The sequence below is a fragment of the Balaenoptera acutorostrata genome, chromosome 6 (genome assembly GCF_949987535.1).
Source record: "Balaenoptera acutorostrata chromosome 6, mBalAcu1.1, whole genome shotgun sequence".
NCBI lineage: Eukaryota > Metazoa > Chordata > Mammalia > Artiodactyla > Balaenopteridae > Balaenoptera > Balaenoptera acutorostrata.
This window is the reverse complement of record NC_080069.1, coordinates 96,737,397-96,758,690: the sequence shown is the minus strand read 5'-3', so window position 1 is coordinate 96,758,690 and position 21,294 is coordinate 96,737,397. Positions and strand designations below refer to the sequence as shown.

The following is a 21,294-nucleotide window of genomic DNA, read 5'->3' as shown; positions in this document are numbered from 1 at the left end:
TAGTTACTTTCTTTATTCTAAACCCATACTAAAGAAAATGGATTATTCACAAATTGTACTAAGGTGCTAGGAAAACATAGATGAAAATATTATTCTTGAACTCAAGTAGTTTATGGTCTAATTTTGGGATTTAGAAATATAAATAAATACAGTTCAGAGTCATAAGGGCTATACTAGAAGAATGTTCAAAATCCTAGAAGCATGAAGAAAATCATGACAAAGCAAGTCATGCGTAAGTTGGGCTTCGAAGAATGAGAGTTAATCAGGAAGAAGAGCTGCATGAGGGGTGGGGCATGAATGAACATGTGTATCACGTTATGGCTGTAGCGAAGGACCTGGGAGTGAAGGAGTTGTGTGGTGGAGACTGAACCTGAAGCAGAGACCACAGTTACAATATCACTGTGCTTGGATACTTAGTTTGTGGATAATAGGGAATACATATATAGTTTTAAAAGAAAGACGTAATTGGATCATCCTTCATTTTAGAAGAATACTGGAAGTAGTGTGAGCAATGGACTCATGAAGAAATAGACAAAGGACAGAGACATGTTGCAAGGGCATAGCAAAAATCTAAGTAGTAAAATTTACTGTCACATTTAACATATTTTCAGTGTTGGAAAGGTCTTATCAAAGGCAGAATTATATGTTTGCAATTAAATTTATAAATACTTTGAAAATTATTTAACAAACATTTACTAGATACCTGCATCATGTAACAGGCATGGAAAAAACAGAAACATATAAGGATGTGTGCAAAGATTTACCTATAATGATGTTCATCACAAGGTTACTTACAACAAGATCTGGAAACAAAGACCCACAATTATTAGATTGGCTAAAAATATCTATTTTTCTATTTTATACACACACAAACATATACACTATACATATATATATAGTATATGTATACAATTTATTTTTTAAAAGGCACATGATTTTTGTACATTTTCTTCCCTTTTACAAAATATCATGAACAATTTCCATAATTATTTGCCATCTGAATGTAAATGCATTCCATCATAGTTATAGCATATATGTATACATGTAACACACATGTAAGTATTGAGATGTCATATAAAAACATGTACCATAATTATGAATGCATTAATATACATAATTTAACATTTTATAGTAAAAGAACATGAAAACATCTGCAAACAACATATGTTGTTCAAGAAAAAAAGTTGTAAAAATATGCACCTTTTTAAAAAAGAGTATATATTCCATACTTACAGAAAGAAATACCAAAAGTGTATACATGACAATGTGAACTGGTTATAACTGGGTAATAACATTGTGAGTGATTTTTATTGTCTTATATGTGTTTTCAATAGTGAACTACATATTTTTGTAAAGAGAAAATAGTTTTGACCGGATATAGTCAAAACTTGTCCATCTCTTTATGAAGTTGCAAAGGCCAATAAAACTCACACAAACTATTCTATGACCTATGAATACAAGGTGAAATGTGAATATGTTTGCCTGGCTATACATGATGGTTACTTATAAACTCTTAGCTATCAATATCTGAATCTTACTTCTGTCCACAGTATTCCTGCATTTCTGAATGTTACCTTAGCAATACACCAGAGTTGTTTATGTCAGGCTAAGTCAGCGTGTCCCCAAATTCTTGGCATAGAAATCTTGATCCTAAATCCAGATTGCACCAATCTGAACAGCATGCACTTAATGTTTAAATGCACACATAGAGTTAATTTGGCCTGTGGAGCTGACTTTTTCTTCAATAGTATGTCAGTAAATTGGGAGCTAAATTGTTTCTAATTTCATTTTAATACTTCTAATAAAATTTAGAGCCCCAATAAATTTAAGGTACCATAATTATAATAAACTATGATTATAAAGAAATTTTATTTTGCATGAAATACAGATTTGTGACCACTTAAAAATTAGAATGTAGACTTCTAGTGGAAATGTACGTAGTAAACATTACTGTGCTGTATAACTTCTTATATGAGTTTTATGGAACTCAACTGTGCTTTGTAAGCCTAACCTAATTTGAATTCTTTTCAGGTAGTTTGTCAAACAAATAAAAAAATCAGAAAGAAGGAATAGCATTTAAGTTAGGCACCACTGGAATACAATTTGGACTATATGCAATTTTAATTGCTTTCTCAAATGGTTATCAATTTGACTGAATGTAGGATTCATCTGTTACGACTTTTTTCCATGTAGATTCTATTTAAGTATCTTTTGATATATAATATTGTGAAGGAGATATCAAGGCCAGTCAGAGATTTTTCCTTCATAAGACATTTTTGCCAAAATGCTAATGAAATTCTTTATTTACACTTAAAAAATACATATGTTTATACATTACTTACTTACATTTAATTTATATATTTATATATTATTTATAGATACATTAAACATTAAACACTCAGTGAAACCTTTTAAGCTCAGGCCTTTCTTCACTTCTGGAAAATACTCTTCCCTTACATCTTTATTTTCTAGGAAATTTGTTTCTGACACTTCTTTAGGAAGAGTATTAGGCCCCTTTTGGCTAAACTCTGTTATTTTCAATTACTTATTTTTCTCTTTTTATGTCCTTTTTTATTTTTTCAATAACTAAAAGAGTACATTTGTTTTCCATAATATTGATTTGGTTTTTCAGACTGAGCTTAACAGTTTCTAATGTAAATTTTTATTTTATTTGCTTTTTAGGATCATTATGTTTTTTCTTATCTCATGCAGTTTCTTTTTATTTGTTTGCTTCTCAGCACAATTTTATTCCAGGCTCTTCTTTCATTTAATCATATCTTTCTTATTTCATAAAGTTTATTTTGTTTCATAAATACTGAGAGAAAAGGAAGCACCTAATTCCTGATTTTTCTTGATTTATTGATTTATTTTCTTGATTTATTGCTTTAAAAGTTTTAAAGTGTATTTTCTCTACATTTTAAGTACTTTATTCTTTGTATTTTATGTTGCAGAATCATGTTATACACCGTATACTGTTAAGTGATTTTGGGGGGGGGGTTAATTTATTTACTTTACCTGTTAGAAGTGTCTGACAGCCTAGTGCTTACACATATATAGGTGGTTATTTATTTCTTGGACATCCTCACTATACACTTTCATTACTCTTAGAATCTTTCATTTTTAGATGGATGGCTAATAAATTGATATAAATGTGTATGATCAGCTCAGATGTGGCTGACTGGGAAACAAAATAGAGTCATGCATAATTCAAGCAGGGAAGTTACATATTATTCACTAGGCTTTTTCTGAGTTGAATCAATTTTCTTTACATAACTTCCTTTGTGTCCCAGCAACCAGGTCAGATACAAACTATGGTGGTTTCTAGTTTCTTAACAATGTTATCCTCGTAAACATTATTTTTAAAACATGAAGTATACTACATAACAATATATACACTTATCAATAATATGGATGAATTATTTGAATATAAAAAACACTCATAAATACCACTATCCTCTGTGATTTCATGTTTTGCACAATACCTTCCAAATCTTTTATGTAATCTTTCAAAATTTTATATAGTAAGAAAAAAAGTAAACATATGTAGTATTCTCCTAGAAGCAATCATAAATAAGGAAAAATGCACATCTGTGTTTTGACCAAGAAAGCCTTTCTAAGACGCCTGGGACCTAGAGAGTTGTGTTCCTCCCTCAGGATATAATTTTCTTTCTTTCTACCCAGAGGGCAGTGAGGCAGGTCAGTGGACCATGGCAAAATTGATTCAATATTGTCTAAACAGAGTTCAAAGTATACAGAAGCTATGCCATTCATTGTTGAACCTTAAATAACTAGATGTATGCAAAGCAGCAGAAAACTTGACACAAAACACTGCCTTGAATTCTTTTGTAAAAATAATTGAATGGCCTCAGAGACAAACTAATGTTCTATGTTTACAATAAGAGTGACATAAAAGAATATCACCAATGAGAGAAAAACAAGTGTGAACCAGTATTGTATCATTCAGTTGAGTCTTGTTGTAGGCTAAAGTTGACTTGCCTTGTCTAGCTTGTGAGAAGTCCACTATACAACAATGATAGGTGGATTACAATATTTGACTGAGGATGCAAATAAGAAGTAGAATGCATGATGGAATTTCTTCTTAAACTAATTAAATAGAAAGGTCACTTCCATATCTTGTAGATCAAAAAGAAACCTGCTCAAATAAAACCTTGAAACTTTATGATACTGACACAATGGAAAGGGAATTGCTAATATTATTTAGGAAAGAAAGACTGAAACAGAAGTGGTCCAAAGGCATTATTCTAGAAACAGGAGTGTGGGTGGGGAGGGGGAGGACTAATTTTCTTTTTAATGTTCAGATATAAAATATAAATTGAGTTTCTTCTGCCCTGCACATCCATTTTTCTTATAATTTAGAATAAATAAAAAATAGTTGCAAGATGGCAGAGTGGAAGGACGTGCATTCACTCCCTCTTGCAAGAGCACCAGAATCACAACTAACTGCTGAACAGTCATCTACAGGAAGACACTGGAACTCACCAACAAAGATACCCCACATCCAAAGACAAAGGAGAAGCCACAATGAGATGGTAGGAGGGGCACAATCACAATAAAAATCAAATCCCACAACTGCTGGGTGGGTGACTCACAAACTGGGGAACAGTTATACCACAGAAGTCCATCCAGTGGAGTGAAGGTTCTGAGCCCCACGTCAGGCTTCCCAACCTGGGGGTCTGGCAATGGGAGGAGGAATTCCCAGAGAATCAGACTTTGAAGGCTAGCGGGATTTGATTGCAGGACTTCGACAAGACTGGGGGAAACGGAGACTCCACTCTTGAAGGGCACACACAAAGTATTGTGGGCATTAGGACCCGGGGGAAGGAGCAGTGACCCCATAGGAGACTGAACCAGACCTACCTGCTAGTGTTGCAGGGTCTCCTGCATAGGCGGGGGGCAGCTGTGGCTCACCACAGGGACAAGGACACTGGTAGCAGAAGTTCTGGGAAGTACTCCTTGGTGTGAGCCCTCCCGGTGTCCACCATTAGCCCCACCAAAGAGGCTGCAGGCTCCAGTGCTGGGTCACCTCAGGCCAAACAACCAACAGGAAGGGAACTCAGCCCCACCCAGCAGCAGATACGCTGATTAAAGTTTTACTGAGCTCTGCACACCAGAGCAACATCCAACTCTACCCACCACCAGTCCCTCTCATCAGGAAGCTTGCACAAGCCTCTTAGATAGCCTTATCCACCAGAGGGCAGACAGCAGCAGTAAGAAAAACTACAATCCTGCACAAGCCTGTGGAACGAAAACTACATACACAGAAAGATAGACAAAATGAAAAGGCAGAGAACCATGTAACAGATAAAGGAACAAGATAAAACTCCAGAAAACCAACTAAATGAAGTGGAGATAGGCAACCTTCCAGAAAACGAATTCAGAATAATGATAGTGAAAATGATCCAGGACCTCAGAAAAAGAATGGAGGCAAAGATCGAGAAGATGCAAGCAATGTTTAACAAAGACCTAGAAGATTTAAAGAACAAACACCTAGAAGAATTAAAGAACAAACAATTATTCAGAGATGAACAATACAATAATTGAAATGAAAAATACACTAGAAGGAATCAATTGCAGAATAACTGAGGCAGAAGAATGAATAAGTGACCTGGAGACAGAATGGTGGAATTCACTGCTGCAGAACAGAATAAAGAAAAAAGAATGAAAAGAAATGAAGACAGCCTAAGGGACCTCTGGGACAACATGAAACACAACAACATTCGCATTATAGGGGTCCCAGAAGGAGAAGAGAGAGAGAAAGGACCAGAGAAAATATTTGAAGAGATGATAGTCGAAAACTTCCCTAACATGGGAAAGGAAATAGCCACCCAAGTCCAGGAAGTGCAGCGAGTCCCATACAGGATAAACCCAAGGAGAAACACGCCGAGACACATAGTAATCAAACTGGCAAAAATTAAAGACAAAGAAAAATTATTGAAAGCAGCAAGGGAAAAATGACAAATAACATACAAGGGAACTCCCATAAGGTTAACAGCTGATTTCTCAGCAGAAACTCTACAAGCCAGAAGGGAGTGGCATGATATACTTAAAGTGATGAAAGGGAAGAACCTACAACCAAGATTACTCTACCCAGTAAGGATCTTCAGATTTGACAGAGAAATCAAAAGCTTTACAGACAAGCAAAAGCTAAGAGAATTCAGCACCATCAAACCAGCTCTACAACAAATGCTAAAGGAACTTCTCTAAATGTGAAACACAGGAGAAGAAAAGGTCCTACAAAAACAAACCCAAAACAATGAAGAAAGTGGTAATAGGAACATACATATCAATAATTACCTTAAATGTGAATAGATTAAATGCTCCAACCAAAAGACAAAGGCTCACTGAATGGATACAAAAACAAGAGCCATATATATGCTGTCTACAAGAGACCCATTTCAGACCTAGGGACACATACAGACTGAAAGTGAGGGGATGGAAAAAGATATCCCATGCAAATGGAAATCAAAAGAAAGCTGGAGTAGCAATACTCATATCAGATAAAATAACTTTAAAATAAAGAATGTTACAAGAGACAAGGAAGGACACTACATAATGATCACGGGATGAATATGAGAAGATATAAGTTATAAATATATATGCACCCAATATAGGAGCACCTCAATACACAAGGTAAATGCTAACAGCTATAAAAGAGGAAATCAACAGTAACACAGTAATAGTGGGGGACTTTAACACCTCACTTACACCAATGGACAGATCATCCAGACAGAAAATTAAGGAAACACAACCTTTAAATGACACAATAGACCAGATAGATTTAATTGATATTTATAGGACATTCCATCCAAAAAAAGCAGATTTCACTTTCTTCTCAAGTGCACATGGAACATTCTCCAGGATAGATCACATCTTGGGTCACAAATCAAGCCTTGGTAGATTTAAGAAAACTGAAATCATATCAAGCATCTTTTCTGACCACAACACTATGAGATTAGAAGTAAATTCCAGGGAAGAAATTGTAAAAAATACAAACACATGGAGGCTAAACAATACATTACTAAATAACCAAGATATCACTGAAGAAATCAAAGAGGAAATCAAAAAATACCTAGAGACAAATGACAATGAAAACACGATGATCCAAAACCTATGGGATGCAGCAAAAGCAGTCCTAAGAGGGAGGTTTACAGCAATACAATCCTACTTCAAGAAACGAGAAAAATCTCAAATAAATAATCTAACCTTACACCTAAAGGAACCAGAGAAAGAAGAACAAAAACAAACCCTCAAAGTTAGCAGAAGGAAAGAAATCATAAAGATCAGAGCAGAAATAAATGAAATAGAAACAAAGAAAACAATAGCAAAGATCAATAAAACTAAAGGCTGGTTCTTTGAGAAGATAAACAAAATTGATAAACTTTTAGCCAGACTCATCAAGAAAAAGAGGGAGAGGATTCAAATCAATAAAATTAGAAATGAAAAAGAAGTTACAACAGACATTGCAGAAATACGAAGCATCCTAAGAGACTACTACAAGCAACTCTATGCCAATAAAATGGACAACCTGGAAGAAATGGACAAATTCTTAGAAAGGTATAACCTTCCAAGACTGAACCAGGAAGAAACAGAAAATATGAACAGACCAATCACAAGTAATGAAATTGAAACTGTGATTAAAAATCTTCCAACAAACAAAAGTCCAGGACCAGATGGCTTCACAGGTGAATTCTATCAAACATTTAGAGAAGAGCTAACACCCATCCTTCTCAAACTCTTCCAAAAAATTGCAGAGGAAGGAAAACTCCCAAACTCATTCTACGAGGCCACCATCACCCTGATACCAAAACCAGACAAAGATACTACAAAAAAAGAAAATTACAGACCAATATCACTGATGAATATAGATGCAAAAATCCTCAACAAAATACTATCAAACAGAATCCAACAACACATTAAAAGGATCATACACCATGATCAAGTGGTATTTATCCCAGGGATGCAAGGATTCTTCAATATACACAAATCAGTCAATGTGATACACCATATTAACAAATTGAAGAATAAAAACCATATGATCATCTCAACAGATGCAGAAAAAGCTTTTGACAAAATTCAACACCCATTTATGATAAAAACTCTCCAGAAAGTGGGCATAGAGGTTACCTACCTCAACATAATAAGGGCCATATACGACAAACCCTCAGCAAACATCATTCTCAATGGTGAAAAACTGAAAGCATTTCCTCTAAGATCAGGAACGAGACAAGGATGTCCACTCTCACCACTATTATTCAACATAGTTTTGGAAGTCCTAGCCACAGCAATCAGAGAAGAAAAAGAAATAAAAGGAATCCAAATTGGAAAAGAAGAAGTAAAACTGTCACTGTTTGCAGATGACATGATATTATACATAGATAATCCTAAACACTCCACCAGAAAACTACTAGAGCTAATCAATGAATTTGGTAAAGTTGCAGGATACAAAATTAATGCACAGAAATCTCTTGCATTCCTATACACTAACAACAAAAGATCAGAAAGAGAAATTAAGGGAACAATCCCATTCACCATTGCAACAAAAAGAATAAAATACATACGAATAAACCTACCTAAGGAAGCAAAAGACCTGTACTCAGAAAACTGTAATATACTCATGAAAGAAATAAAAGATGACACAAACAGATGGAGAGAAATACCGTGTTCTTGGATTGGAAGAATCAATATTGTGAAAATGACTATACTACCCAAAGCAATCTACAGATTCAATGCAATCCCTATCAAATTACCAATGACATTTTTTACAGAACTGGAACAAAAAAATCTTAAAATTTGTATGGAGACACAAAAGACCCCAAATAGCCAAAGAATTCTGGAGGGGAAAAAATGGACCTGGAGGAATCAGGCTCCCTACTTCAGACTATACTACAAAGCTACAGTAATCAAGACAATATGGTATTGGCACAAAAACAGAAATATAGATCAATGGAACACGATAGAAAGCCCAGAGATAAACCCACACACTTATGGTCAACTAATCTATGACAAAGGAGGCAAGGATATACAATGGAGAAAAGACAGTCTCTTCAATAAGTGGTGCTGGGAAAACTGGACAGCTACATGTAAAAGAATGAAATTAGAACACTCCCTAACACCACACAGAAAAATAAACTCAAAATGGATTAAAGACCTAAATGTAAGACCAGACACTATAAAACTCTTAGAGGAAAACATAGGAAGAACACTCTTTGTCATAAATCACAGCAAGATCTTTTTTGACCCACTTCCTAGAGTAATGGAAATAAAAACAAAAGTGAACAAATGGGACCTAATGAAACTTTAAAAGCTTTTGCGCAGCAAAGGAAAGTACAAACAAGAGGAAAAGACAACCCTCAGAATGGGAGAAAATATTTGCAAATGAATCAACGGACAAAGGATTAATCTCCAAAATATATAAACAGCTCCTGCAGCTCAATACTAAAAAAACAAACAACCCAATCAAAAAGTGGGCAGAAGACCTAAATAGACATTTCTCCAAAGAAGACATACAGATGGCCAAGAGGCACGTGAAAAGCTGCTCAACATCACTAATTATTAGAGAAATGCAAATCAAAACTACAATGAGGTATCACCTCTCACCGTTAATCATCTGAAAATCTACAAACAACAAATGCTGGAGAGGGTGTGGAGAAGAGGGAACCCTCTTGCATTGTTGGTAGGAATGTAAGTTGATACAGCCACTATGGAGAACATTATGGAGGTTCCTTAAAAAACTAAAAATAGAATTACCATATGACCCAGCAATCCCACTACTGGGCATATACCCAGAGAATACCATAATTCATAAAGACACTTTCACTCCAATATTCATTGCAGCACTATTTACAATAGCCAAGTCATGGAAGCAACCTAAATGTCCGCTGGTAGACGAATGGATAAAGAAGATGTGGTACATATATACAATGGAATGTTACTCAGCCATAAAAAGGAATGAAATTGGGTCATTTGTAGATATGTGGATGGACCTAGAGACTGTCATACAGAGTGAAGTAAGTCAGAAAGAGAAAAACAAATATCATACATTAAGGCATATATGTGGTATCTAGAAAAATGGTACAGATGAACCAGTTTGCAAGGCAGAAATAGATACACAGATGTAGAGAGCAAACGTATGGACACCAAGGGGGGAAAGCTGGGGGTGGGGAGGTGGTGGTGGGATGAATTGGGAGATTGGGATTGACATATATACACTAATATGTATAAAATAGATGACTAATAAGAACCTGCTGTATAAAAATAAATAAAATTCAAAAAAAACCACATGAAAACATAAAGAAAAAAATAGTTAAAATAAGTTTAATGATGTAATTTAAAGTTTGAAAATGAGAGAATATCCAAGTGCAATTGTAAAAGTCCTGCACTACTGTTAGTACTTTCTAATTTTGTTTCATATGCGTGTGGAATGGAAAAGCTATATGTGGCTTGGGGCATTTTTTGCTTTCTTGGGAAATGGCAAATAGCCGAAGTGTTCAACATATAACTTCCCCCACCATGTTTTCTAACAAAAGTGATCTGCGAACTGATGCCTCTCCCTCTCCAAATAACTGCTGCCTCCTCACTGTATTTCCTGAGTCATACCAACCAAAAAGATGGTGCGGGTTTTAATAAGCTCACTTTGAAACATTTTAATATTAAATAATGTATACATGCTGTAAGAAAACACCAGTTGAAATGGAGTGCTTTCAGGTGCAAACAGGAATTTGTATTAAGAATGATAATTTGGGTGAGAAGCTAAAAACTAGAACTGAAATATCTCTGAGCATGTGTTCACAGGAAAAGAAATGTAAAAACATGAAGACTGCTCATTGCAATTTCAGTGGAATCTGTCACAACCTGCACACCTGCTAAAACAGGTCTTTGCACCAGCACGTTAATTTGTTGTGATCACCTGAAAGATTCAGTGCTAAGAAATTCTTCCATTGTGGCAGTTGCTACATTTATAAACTTAATGTGCGACAAGCCTTTTTATCTGGATTATTTGATAATGTTCCCTGTGACATGTTGGAGAGCATCATTGCTTTAAGGGATTCTGCAATAACTAGATTAGTTGGCATTATTCTCCCAAAGTTTGGATGTTCTTTTAGAGAAAGAAAGCATTTATGAGTCGAATTCCTCATTAGAATATTTTTACTTAAAAATATTCTAAAGGTCCAAATTTCCTTCCCAGACAAGCAGAGGACGCAAGGCTGAGCCTGGGCTGTAGTTCAAGAGACTGAGGCTGGACCTGGAAGTGAGGTAGGAACAGGGCTTTGGGGAAAAAAAAGATAGTACTGGGGAAAAATTGTCCTGTAGAAATACTGGCAAAGGATCTACCTACAAGAGCATGCCATTAAACACCAAAAGGCCAGGCAAAAGTGGGAGAATCAGGTTTGTCAGCAAGACTTGAGCGGACAGGTTCAGGAGGGAAGAAAAGGAGAGTGCCTGAGGCAGGCGTGAAAGGATGAGAGGCTCCTGAAAGGGACGTGTTGATTCTGATGCTCTGTTACCCAGACTCTCTCCAAGGCTTAAGAACCTAAGCGGAACCTTATTTCCATCCCAGGTTACTGAGTTAGGTTTGTTGTCATTGTCTGTAGTTTAGACAGAGCGGGAGGCACCAAAAAGTGTAGTCTATTTAATGTGCCTGGAGTTAAAAAGTTAGTAAATTGACAATTTTCACACCATGAATTCAAGTTTGAATTTATCAGACTTCCAGTTTAGTTAGAGACGGTGCCTTTGTAATAAAAAGCAAATCAGAAGGCCTAGATAGCTTTAGATGTGGTTCCTTTTCCAACAATTTTGCCTAAAATGCAGGAACATCTTTTACCTGCCTTTGTCGTATTTTTTTCCCATTCAGGAACATTTTAATTATGTCTCTGGTTATTGCTCTTGTTAGAATTGTGCTAAATTTTCTAATTTCTAAATGGGGCTACAGCCACATTTGAATAATTTTTGTCCGTTTTCCTTTTATATTTTAGGAGAGAGTTTCAATTTTATTCTCCTGATATCTGATTAGATTTTCTAGCATCAATTTTCCGTTCAAATTAATTTGTTAAGAGGACAGTTGAAAGTCAAATAGACTTTTCTCAATCCAGTCCTAGACTGCTTTCCAGCTTCGTTTTTTAAAAATTGAGGTGAAACTGACATATAACATTATATTAGTTTCAGGTATACAATATAATGTCAGTATTTGTATATATTGCAAAATGATCACCACAGTAAGCCTAGTTAACATCCATTGCCATACTTAGTTATAAAAATTTTTTATGAGAACTTTTAAGATCTCTCTTATCAAATTTCAAATTACAATATAGTATTAACTATAATCACCATGCTGTACGTTACGTCCCCATTATTTATTTATTTTATAACTGAAAGTTTTTACCTTTCGACCCTCTTCACCCATTTCGCCCATCCCCCACCCCTGGGAACCACCAATCTGTTCTCTGCAAGCTTAGGGTTTTTTTGTTTTGTTTTAGATTCCACATGTAAGTGAGATCATATGGTATTTGTCTTTCTCTGTCTCACTTATTTCACTTAGTATAATGTCCTCAAAGTCCATCCATGTTGTTGCAAATGGCAAGATGTCCTTTTTCATGGCTGAATAATATTCCTGTGTGTGTGTGTGTGTGTGTGTGTGTGTGTGTGTGTGTGTGTGTGTGTGTATCACATTTTCTTTATCCATTCATCCATCAATGGACACTTAGGTTGTTTCCATACCTTGTCTCCATATGCTAGTGGGAATAGGGTTTAACATGTTTTCTGTACCTTACATGTTTCAAGAAAGGACAAACATGTACCATTGTCTAATTTAATTTTTCTATCATCCTATCAGTTTGATATTATCAATTTCACATTATGAAAGAGGCATAATAAATAGGTTGCATTACATTTGACATTTTTACAGGGCTTTGAGAAATTAAAAATTAGACCCAAAATGGGAGAGCTATTCCAGCTAGCTTTCCTTAGTCCCAAAATAACAGGCAGGAAGGGTGTTCTGAAGCTGTCACCTTTCAGGAAGGTGGAGAAGCTTTATCCTACATGAAGTATAGTGGAACAGAGATGTGAAATACTAGTAAAAATGCTGCTGTGAAAAGAACCTTGCCTTTGTTAGAGAATAATGATCCTCTATACAAATTATGTCAGTATATCTTTGATATACTATAGTGCAATCTTTTTCAAACTGCAATTTGAGGATCTCTGGGGAGCAATCTCAGGATACGTTCTCAGGTCTGTAATGCCTTCAGTTAAATTTTTGTGCTTTTATTTTGGTAAGTTTAAAAATACATACATAATATTTGGGGCTCATCTCAACAGCTTGCATATTAAGCATTGCATGGTGATTTCATTTATACTTCTATAAACAATCTCTTTAGCATGAAGTAGAGGTATTTTAATAGGCTATGAAATAAAAGCACCGAGGTGTTCTTAATATGTACACCCAGCAGGTGATGAGAAAATGACATTATAGCGTGCCGTACAAGGTTTTATAGTGGTGAAGAGTGAGGGAAGTGGTGGGAAAATGATTCATTACAAGATTCACATTAACACGCTGCTCTTCAGAGTCTCGCTCTAAGCATTAACTATTTCACCTTTACCTGCATAATTAGACGTTATTGAGCTAAACTTAGTTTTTGTGGTGGTTTGTACTCATTTTGTATTTTTTGTTATTTTACAGTTTTATGAGAATGGAAGGCAAAAGGAGTTCATTTCAAAGTTATACATATTTAAGTAAATCTTAGGTGTAAAGTTTTTTTTTCCTTTAAATAGTTTTTACATTTTAAAGTAATACTTTAGAAACAGTTGTGTAGTTGAAAGATCATGAACCTTGGCGTTAAGAGCCACATTCAAATTCTGATTTTGCTGCACCTTAACTGAGGAGGTAAATTAGCTTCTCTGAGCCTCTGTTTTCTCATCTATGAGAATGATCACAGCAACTTTGTTGTTAAAATCAGGTAACAGGTGAAACTACATGCAACATATGCTTGTTTTCTTCCTTTCTTTTCTCTCTTTATCCTGAATCTACGTTTCGCCTTCTCACGTTTTCAACAGCAACCCACCAGGGAAGAGCACAGGCCGTGGATTGGCAGCACCGTGCAGTTTTGGTCCACGTAGGCCTGGTGGAAATTACTTGAGAGAGGGGGTGGAAGATAAAGCTAACGTACTGGAGTTGTTTATAAAAGTAAATTATTCATGCTCTTTCTGGTCCCCCAAAGCACGGGTAGTCAGGGTATGTTTAACACCTGCCTCCTTATGCTGAGCTGGAAGCACTCTCAGGATAAAAGTCTTGTTTAGATTTTTTTTCTTTTCTTTTCCTCAAATTAACATCTGCTGTGGATTTTTAATCCTAAGTAATTAACAATGAAGCAAACTTCTATACCTAAGTTACTAAGGGATTTAAAATTATGTCTTTGATTAAAGTTGATGTGAAATAAAAACCTTTCAACTTTGGAATACAATAGTTTAGACAATTTATATACTTTTCACACCTACAAAAATGTCAGTAGAATAGGAAATAATAGATAATAATATATAAAAGGGCTGATACCATCAATTCTTTTAATTCTTTGGAGGAAAAAATCTCTAGCATGAAATCCTGGCTTATAAAATTTTACTGTGACACTTCATTAACAAGCATGGTTATATGACAAAATCCTACTAGTAACTTTTCAGAGTGAATATGGGTCAATCTATCTCATTCTAGTTAGTTTGATAATCCATACAGTGTGGTAATGAGTTAATACCATGGTCTGTTCCATCTTTAACTTTTATGATTCCTTATACTCATTTATTAAGCAAATAATCTTTGAGATCAAGGCACTAATAGGTTACGAGCTCTAAAGAGATGCACTCAGCAGTTTATAATGTACTAGAAGAACTAAGACGTGTTCAGTTACTACAACTTTGGACTATTTTTTGATGCCGTTTGAAGGGGATGGGAATAGAGAAGGATCCATAGAAGTGGCGACTTTTGAGCAGAATCTTGAGGAATGGTACACTGTAGGTAGGATGGTACAGAGTAACTTCTACGTGGAGAGAACAGCATGCGCAAAAACGTAGAGATAGAGAAGAAAGCTGTGTTCAGGAGTGGCAGCTGTTGCAGATTGGGTGGGGTAGGGCTCCTTCAGAAAGACAGTTTAAGATAGGCTGTGATTAGAGGGCTTAGAATGCCAAAATGTCTAAATAGGGCAGCAGTGTGCACTAGGACCAATACGCAGAATGCAGCAAGAGTGAGCCTTGAGATTTAAAAGAACTTTAGATGCTGAATGACCATCAGGTAACAGAGCTCATCCTATAACCCGCGTAAGTGGTAAAGGATAATACGTGAAGCCTCAGGCCATTGAAGAAAACTCTGATCCTTAACTGGTGGCAAGAAAAGGGACCGCTTATGCCTACCATTCTGTCACACCTTTAGGGATTAGTAACCATACTATCTCACTAAACCCTTAGGACTAATCTGCAATCTTTGTTCTCTACAATGGATTTAAATATATCACTCCTTGCTCCCACCCATGCATGACATGTGACATAAGAATCTCACCTATGGAAAATAATGTGAATGTTCTCTCAGCTCCAGGTACAAGGCAAGGAGTATACCTAACTAACTTACAGTTTGTTATATCATAATGGCTAGGAGTATGGCTCTTCAGCTAGACAGTCTGAGTTTAAATCCTGCCTCCACCCCTTTCTACTTACACAACTTATTCAAGTTTCCTGTCTAGAGTTGAGAATGAACACATAGTTGGGAAGGGGAGGAGTATTAGATAATGTAGATATTCTTTCCTGATACTAACAACAAAATGCAACAAGTGACAGCTTCTTAAGCCAGTTGCTATGTGGAATCTGAAACTGTGTCAAAAGTTCTCCTACCTTCTAACACTAGAATCACTGGTCTTTCCTGTAATTAGAATGGCTATTTTACCCATCCATGATTTTGTAACATCACACACTGGTCACTGGAAAATACCATTCACTGAGTTATGCAGGTCTTCAAAATGTTAACACATTTCATAATACAATACCTAAAAAAAAATCCCACGTGTTAATATTACTACCAGTGTTATCAGAAAAGTCTTTAGTATTGAGAAGATGTAAAGTCCACAATGAGGAATACAAGGTTGCCAAAATTCTAATTTTCATTTGAGAGCTACAATTTTATTATTTGCAACAAAAATGTCAGGTTCTTATGACAGGCTCACTTTGTTCATTTTTGACAGATGTCTACCAAATACCATAGACTTAATAACTATAGTTTGTCTTAGTCTATCTGTTCAAGTAAAAATGGAATTCCATGAAAAGGGTTACTTCAGACCCCAACTGAAATAACTGCATTTCTGAAAAAAACCATGTTTTGATATGTGCTTTATACATAATTCTCATTTTATCACTCAGGTTATTGAAGACATGTACTCAAGATGTTGAGATATAACTTTTACAGCTTCATTAAATACACTCAAGTGAAACTGCCATTTTTAAAAAATTCAAATAAATGGCAGTGAAGAATGCGATCAGTACTACTTGTACAGTGTGGCACTGCCTTGATTTATGCCAAGTGACAGCAGTTTTACCTACCACTGCTTTTGCACCATTCATGCAAATATCCAATGTTAGTTATAAGTTCTTTATACATCTTGTACTCAATTCTGTCAACTCTGTACACTGCAAATAATTTCTCCTAGTCTGTGGTCTTTTTGTTATCTTTTGAAGAGATTTTCAATTCAATTTTAATGTTCCATTTGTCTTTTTTTTTTTATGGTTTGTTTTTTGTCCTAGGAAATCTTTGCCTAATCTAAGGCCACCAAAATGGTCTTCTAGAAGTGTTTTAACTACTTTTGGGTCTATGACTCATTTTTAGTTACTCTTCATGTATGCTTGTTTTTCCAAATAAATATGTCAGTACCATCTTTTGAAAAACCTGAAAATGGCTTAGCTTTTATAGATGTTGTTAGATTTGGCTTGCTAATATTTTCAGGATTTTTGTTCCTATGTTCATGAGGACCACTGTTCTGTTACTTTCTTGTTTGTTTTGTAATGTCTTTGTCAAGTTCTAGTATCAGACGACACTGGCCTCATAAAATAAGTTGGAAGTATTCCCTCCCCCTCTACTTTCTGAAAAACTTTGTATAATTATGATTGGTGTTATTTCTTCATTGAATGGAAAAATTAATAAGAGAAACTATATGGGATTGGAGTTTTCTTTGTGGGAAGATATTTAATAATAATTTCAATTGTATTCATAGATGTGAGGCTATTCAGGTTTTGTCTCTTCTTGTGTCAGTTTTGGTGAGTTTTATTTTCCTAATTGTTCTATTTTGTCTTAAGTTGTCAAATTTACTGGCGTAAAAATGGTCATAATTTTGTATCCTTTTAAGTAAGGTAAGATCCATAGTGTCAACTCTTCCTTCATTCCTGATATTTGTGATTTGTAATTTCTCTGGTTTACTTGATTGGTCTAATTAGAGATCTACTGATTTTGTTGCTCTTTTGAGAAACAGATGTTGGTTTCATTGATTTTCTCCATTGTTCTTCTGTCGTATACATTGTTGATTTTTACACTTTATTATTTCTATCTATTTAATTTGGGTTTATTTTATTCTTATCTAGAAAAAAGAAGATTAAGAGAACTTTAGATCACTGAATTTGTATCTTTTTAAATTTCCTAATAGAAGTACTTAAATCTATCATTTTCTAACAATTTTTTTAAAAATTGAAATGATACAAAGTATGAGCCCTGACCATAACAAAATTAAACTAGAAATCAGTAAAATAAAGCTCCCTGGAAAATCTCCAAGTATTTGGATAGTAAGAAAAACACTCCAAAAAAAATTCCATAGTCAAAATGTAAATTAGAAAATCTTTGAAGACAATAAAATTGACAAATCTCCAGCAAGACTGACAAAGATAAAAAGAGAAAAGACACAAATTACCATTATCAGGAATAAAACAAGGGATATCAATTTAGAACTTGAAGACATCAGAAGGATAATGAGGAAATGCCATAACCTCTATACACTAATTTGACAGTTTAGATGAAACAGTTCCTCAAAAAATACAAACTATCACAAGTCACCCAATATGAAATGGATAATTTAAATAGCCCAATAACTATTAAAGAAACTGTACTCATTTTACGACCCCCCTCCCCAATCTCTAGGCCCAGATGGTTTCACAGGAAAATTCTACAAAATAAAGAATTAACACCAATTCTATACAACCCTCCAGAAAACAGAAGAGGAAACATTTCCAAATTCATTTTATAAAGCTAGTATTACCCTGAAACCAAAAAGTAGAAGAAAAAAAAACCCAAACAAACCAAAAAACCCTACAGAACAATGCCCCTCATGAATATTCACAAAAATCATGATCAAACTATTAGCAAATAGAGTCCAGCAACAGCTAAAAAGAAATATACATCATGACCTAGTGGGGTTTATTCCAAGGATACAAGGCTTGTTTGTTTAATATTCAAAAATTAAGCAATGTAAATTTAAAACATTAACAGGTGTAAAGAAAAAGTCATCTGGTCATATCAATGCAGAAAAAGCATTTGAGAAAATTCAACACCCATCCATGACAAAATTATGATCAAACTTGGAATAGAAGGGAACTTCTTTAACTTGATAAAGCGTATCTACCAAAGGCCTAGAACTAACATTATATTCAGTGCTGAAAGACTGAATGCTCCTAATTTTGGGGAAAAGGCAAATATGCCAGCTCTCATCACTCTTATTTGCAAATGACATGACTGTGGGAGTACTGGCCTGTTAGATTACTCCACCATATGGAAGAGGGATTCTCAAGTCTTTGCTTTTGCATTTGCTGTTAGCATACGTGAAATACCAAAACAAAAATACAAGGAATCCTTTCTTCAAATGTTGGCGGTTCTTCCTAAAGAAAGATAATTTTCACATGTTGTGCATACTAGTCATCCAGACCTCTTTTAAATTTACTATGTACGATAAATGCAGATGTTTGAGCTGTCAGAGAGGTAGTGTATAATAGGTTCTGGAGACCAACTACTAAGATTTGTATCTTGGCTCTGCTATTCAGTAACTGTATGAACACTGTGGGCAAGTTTCTTAACTTCTCTGCTCAATTCAATTTCCTCCGTTATATAGTGCTGATAATAAGTTACTTACCTCACTGGATTATTACTAGGATTACTAGGATTAAGTGTGAAAACGTGTGCAAATGAAAATAGTGTCTGATGTATAGAAAAAGCTCAATAAATATTACTCATATTATTGCAGATGTTTGAAACAAATGTTCCCATTCCCCTTAATGTGTTCCCTCTAATCAAAGAATAATGATATTACTCACAAAAATTTAATATGTTTGAGGATTTCCATCAGAAAGCAAACAAATAGAAAATTTGTTAGCAGAGGAAACAAAATCAGTACATATGCAAAATATTCAATCCCACAAGTTACTTATAAAATGATCATTCAAATAGCAATTAAATACCATTTTATAACTAGTAAATTAGAAATATTAAAATTAACAGCCAGGTCTGACTAGGTTTTAGTCAACAGGCATACTATATTGGTGACAGTGTGAACTGATGATGTAATTCTTTTTGGCAAACGATTTGCAAAACATTTGAAAAGAAATATACTTACGTCTCTTGCATGTGACACTGGACTTCCTGTAACTCAGCATTTACAGCTTTGTCTCCTTCTCCTCCCACAGTGGACAGAACTAATTCCATATTCAGTCTTTCCAATGTGCCCCACAGTATCAGTTACCTGGGTGTTATCTGACATGCTCAGATATGATATGAGGATGAAGCATGAGAAGTATTAAACCCAGGCCAGGAAGTATGAGCATACATTAGGAAAAGGATGCCACAAAGGAACTGAGACTCAAGTATTAAGAAATGTGGGGCCAAAATAGCATACCCAAGGTCAGATTAGATTGTGTCAGAACTTTCAAGATTTGGAGTTTGAAACACATGGTTCTAGGGACATACTAAGAGATACTAAGAACCATATATAGTATTCTTACGGTGTTTATTAGCGCCATCTTTTGAAATCTTAAAGGAAATTCATGGTTTTAAGCTGGAAAGCAGAGGACACTAAGAAATATAATAATCATCAAATTTTGAGTCCTTTTGGTAGAACAGATGGATCTATTTATTTATATATATTGGCTCCTATTCTCACTCACCAATAGATTGTTATTGATTGATTGGATTATGAAAAGGCTGACAAAAATCTTTTTGAAAATATTAGGAGACTTCAGATAAACTTGCAACAGAGAGCAGCATGCAACATACCTTTCTCCCAAGCTTTTATTAAAATACTCATAAAGATTTTTAAAAAGACAAGACTGCACAGACCAATTACTAAGCATACAGAAACATGATATTCAAACATCATTAAAAATGACTGACAGAAATCTTTTAAGATCTGCTTCCCATCTGAGTCTAAATCAAGGATCTGGCATTGTCCTCAAGGAACTAACCACAAATAACTCAGTGCATGCCTAATAGCTTTCTTTGTGTTCCCTTTGTTGGTCCAGCTACTTGCTTTATAATTCTTCCTTACCTGAATGACATTATTAGCAATAGAAAACACACAAATATTACCGTAGGAATTAGCTAATTATTAAAAGCTGATTATCAGCTATATTTATCCTATAATTTAATTTCATCTGTTTCTTTGTAATTTTGCTTTTACATACAAAATTTACCACCAAATATGTATCTCTGGCTCCCTAATATATAAAAGACTTGTGTAAGAAAAAACATTTGATGACATACATAAAATCACACTCACAGTAATTGGACCATAGTTAACACTAATTCAGAACAGAGGAATTTATGCTCATTTATAAGTGATTATATAAAGGAAGAGAAAATGGGTTAGGTAACAAAATGATACTAAATTTTTTATATGAACAAATTACATCAATCCCAAGTTCTTAAAAAGTTTATGTTTAAAAAATAGGTCAAGGTGAAAGAATAAATTTGTACTTTTAACTTCCATATGTGATCATTTGGGTCCTTTTGCCTTGGATTTGGTTTCCTTTGGAACTTTTCCATTTTGACACTGAGTAAATCTGGCTACTGTAGAAACACCATCCACAAACTTGGTTTTGAAAAGGACGTTTGCATTGTTGAACATACCTTCCTTTAGGGACACCACAATGAACTTAAGGGAAAAAGAAAAACAGCATAAAAGTACTTTTTGCAGTATCCTTGAAGAAGTTCACTCTTTTTATACTGAGGTTAAGAATCATTTGGAGATATTTTGATTTTGTTATTGCTTTAAATGCTTG

General features: G+C 34.8%; 1 protein-coding gene across 2 annotated transcripts in view; it reads right to left on the bottom strand.

Annotated features, from left to right (window-relative positions):
* Positions 1-957: 957 nt before the first annotated feature.
* SMC2 (structural maintenance of chromosomes 2) overlaps positions 958-21,294 on the bottom strand; it is a 74,018-nt gene continuing 53,681 nt past the window's right edge. Inside the window, exon 22 of one of the 2 annotated variants that reach the window (XM_057548497.1) lies at positions 958-21,167. In XM_057548497.1, coding sequence (XP_057404480.1) covers positions 21,009-21,167 — 159 coding nt within the window. In that variant the 3' untranslated portion in view covers positions 958-21,008. The remainder of the gene's footprint in view (positions 21,168-21,294) is intronic. The other variant, XM_057548496.1, reaches the window with a different exon arrangement.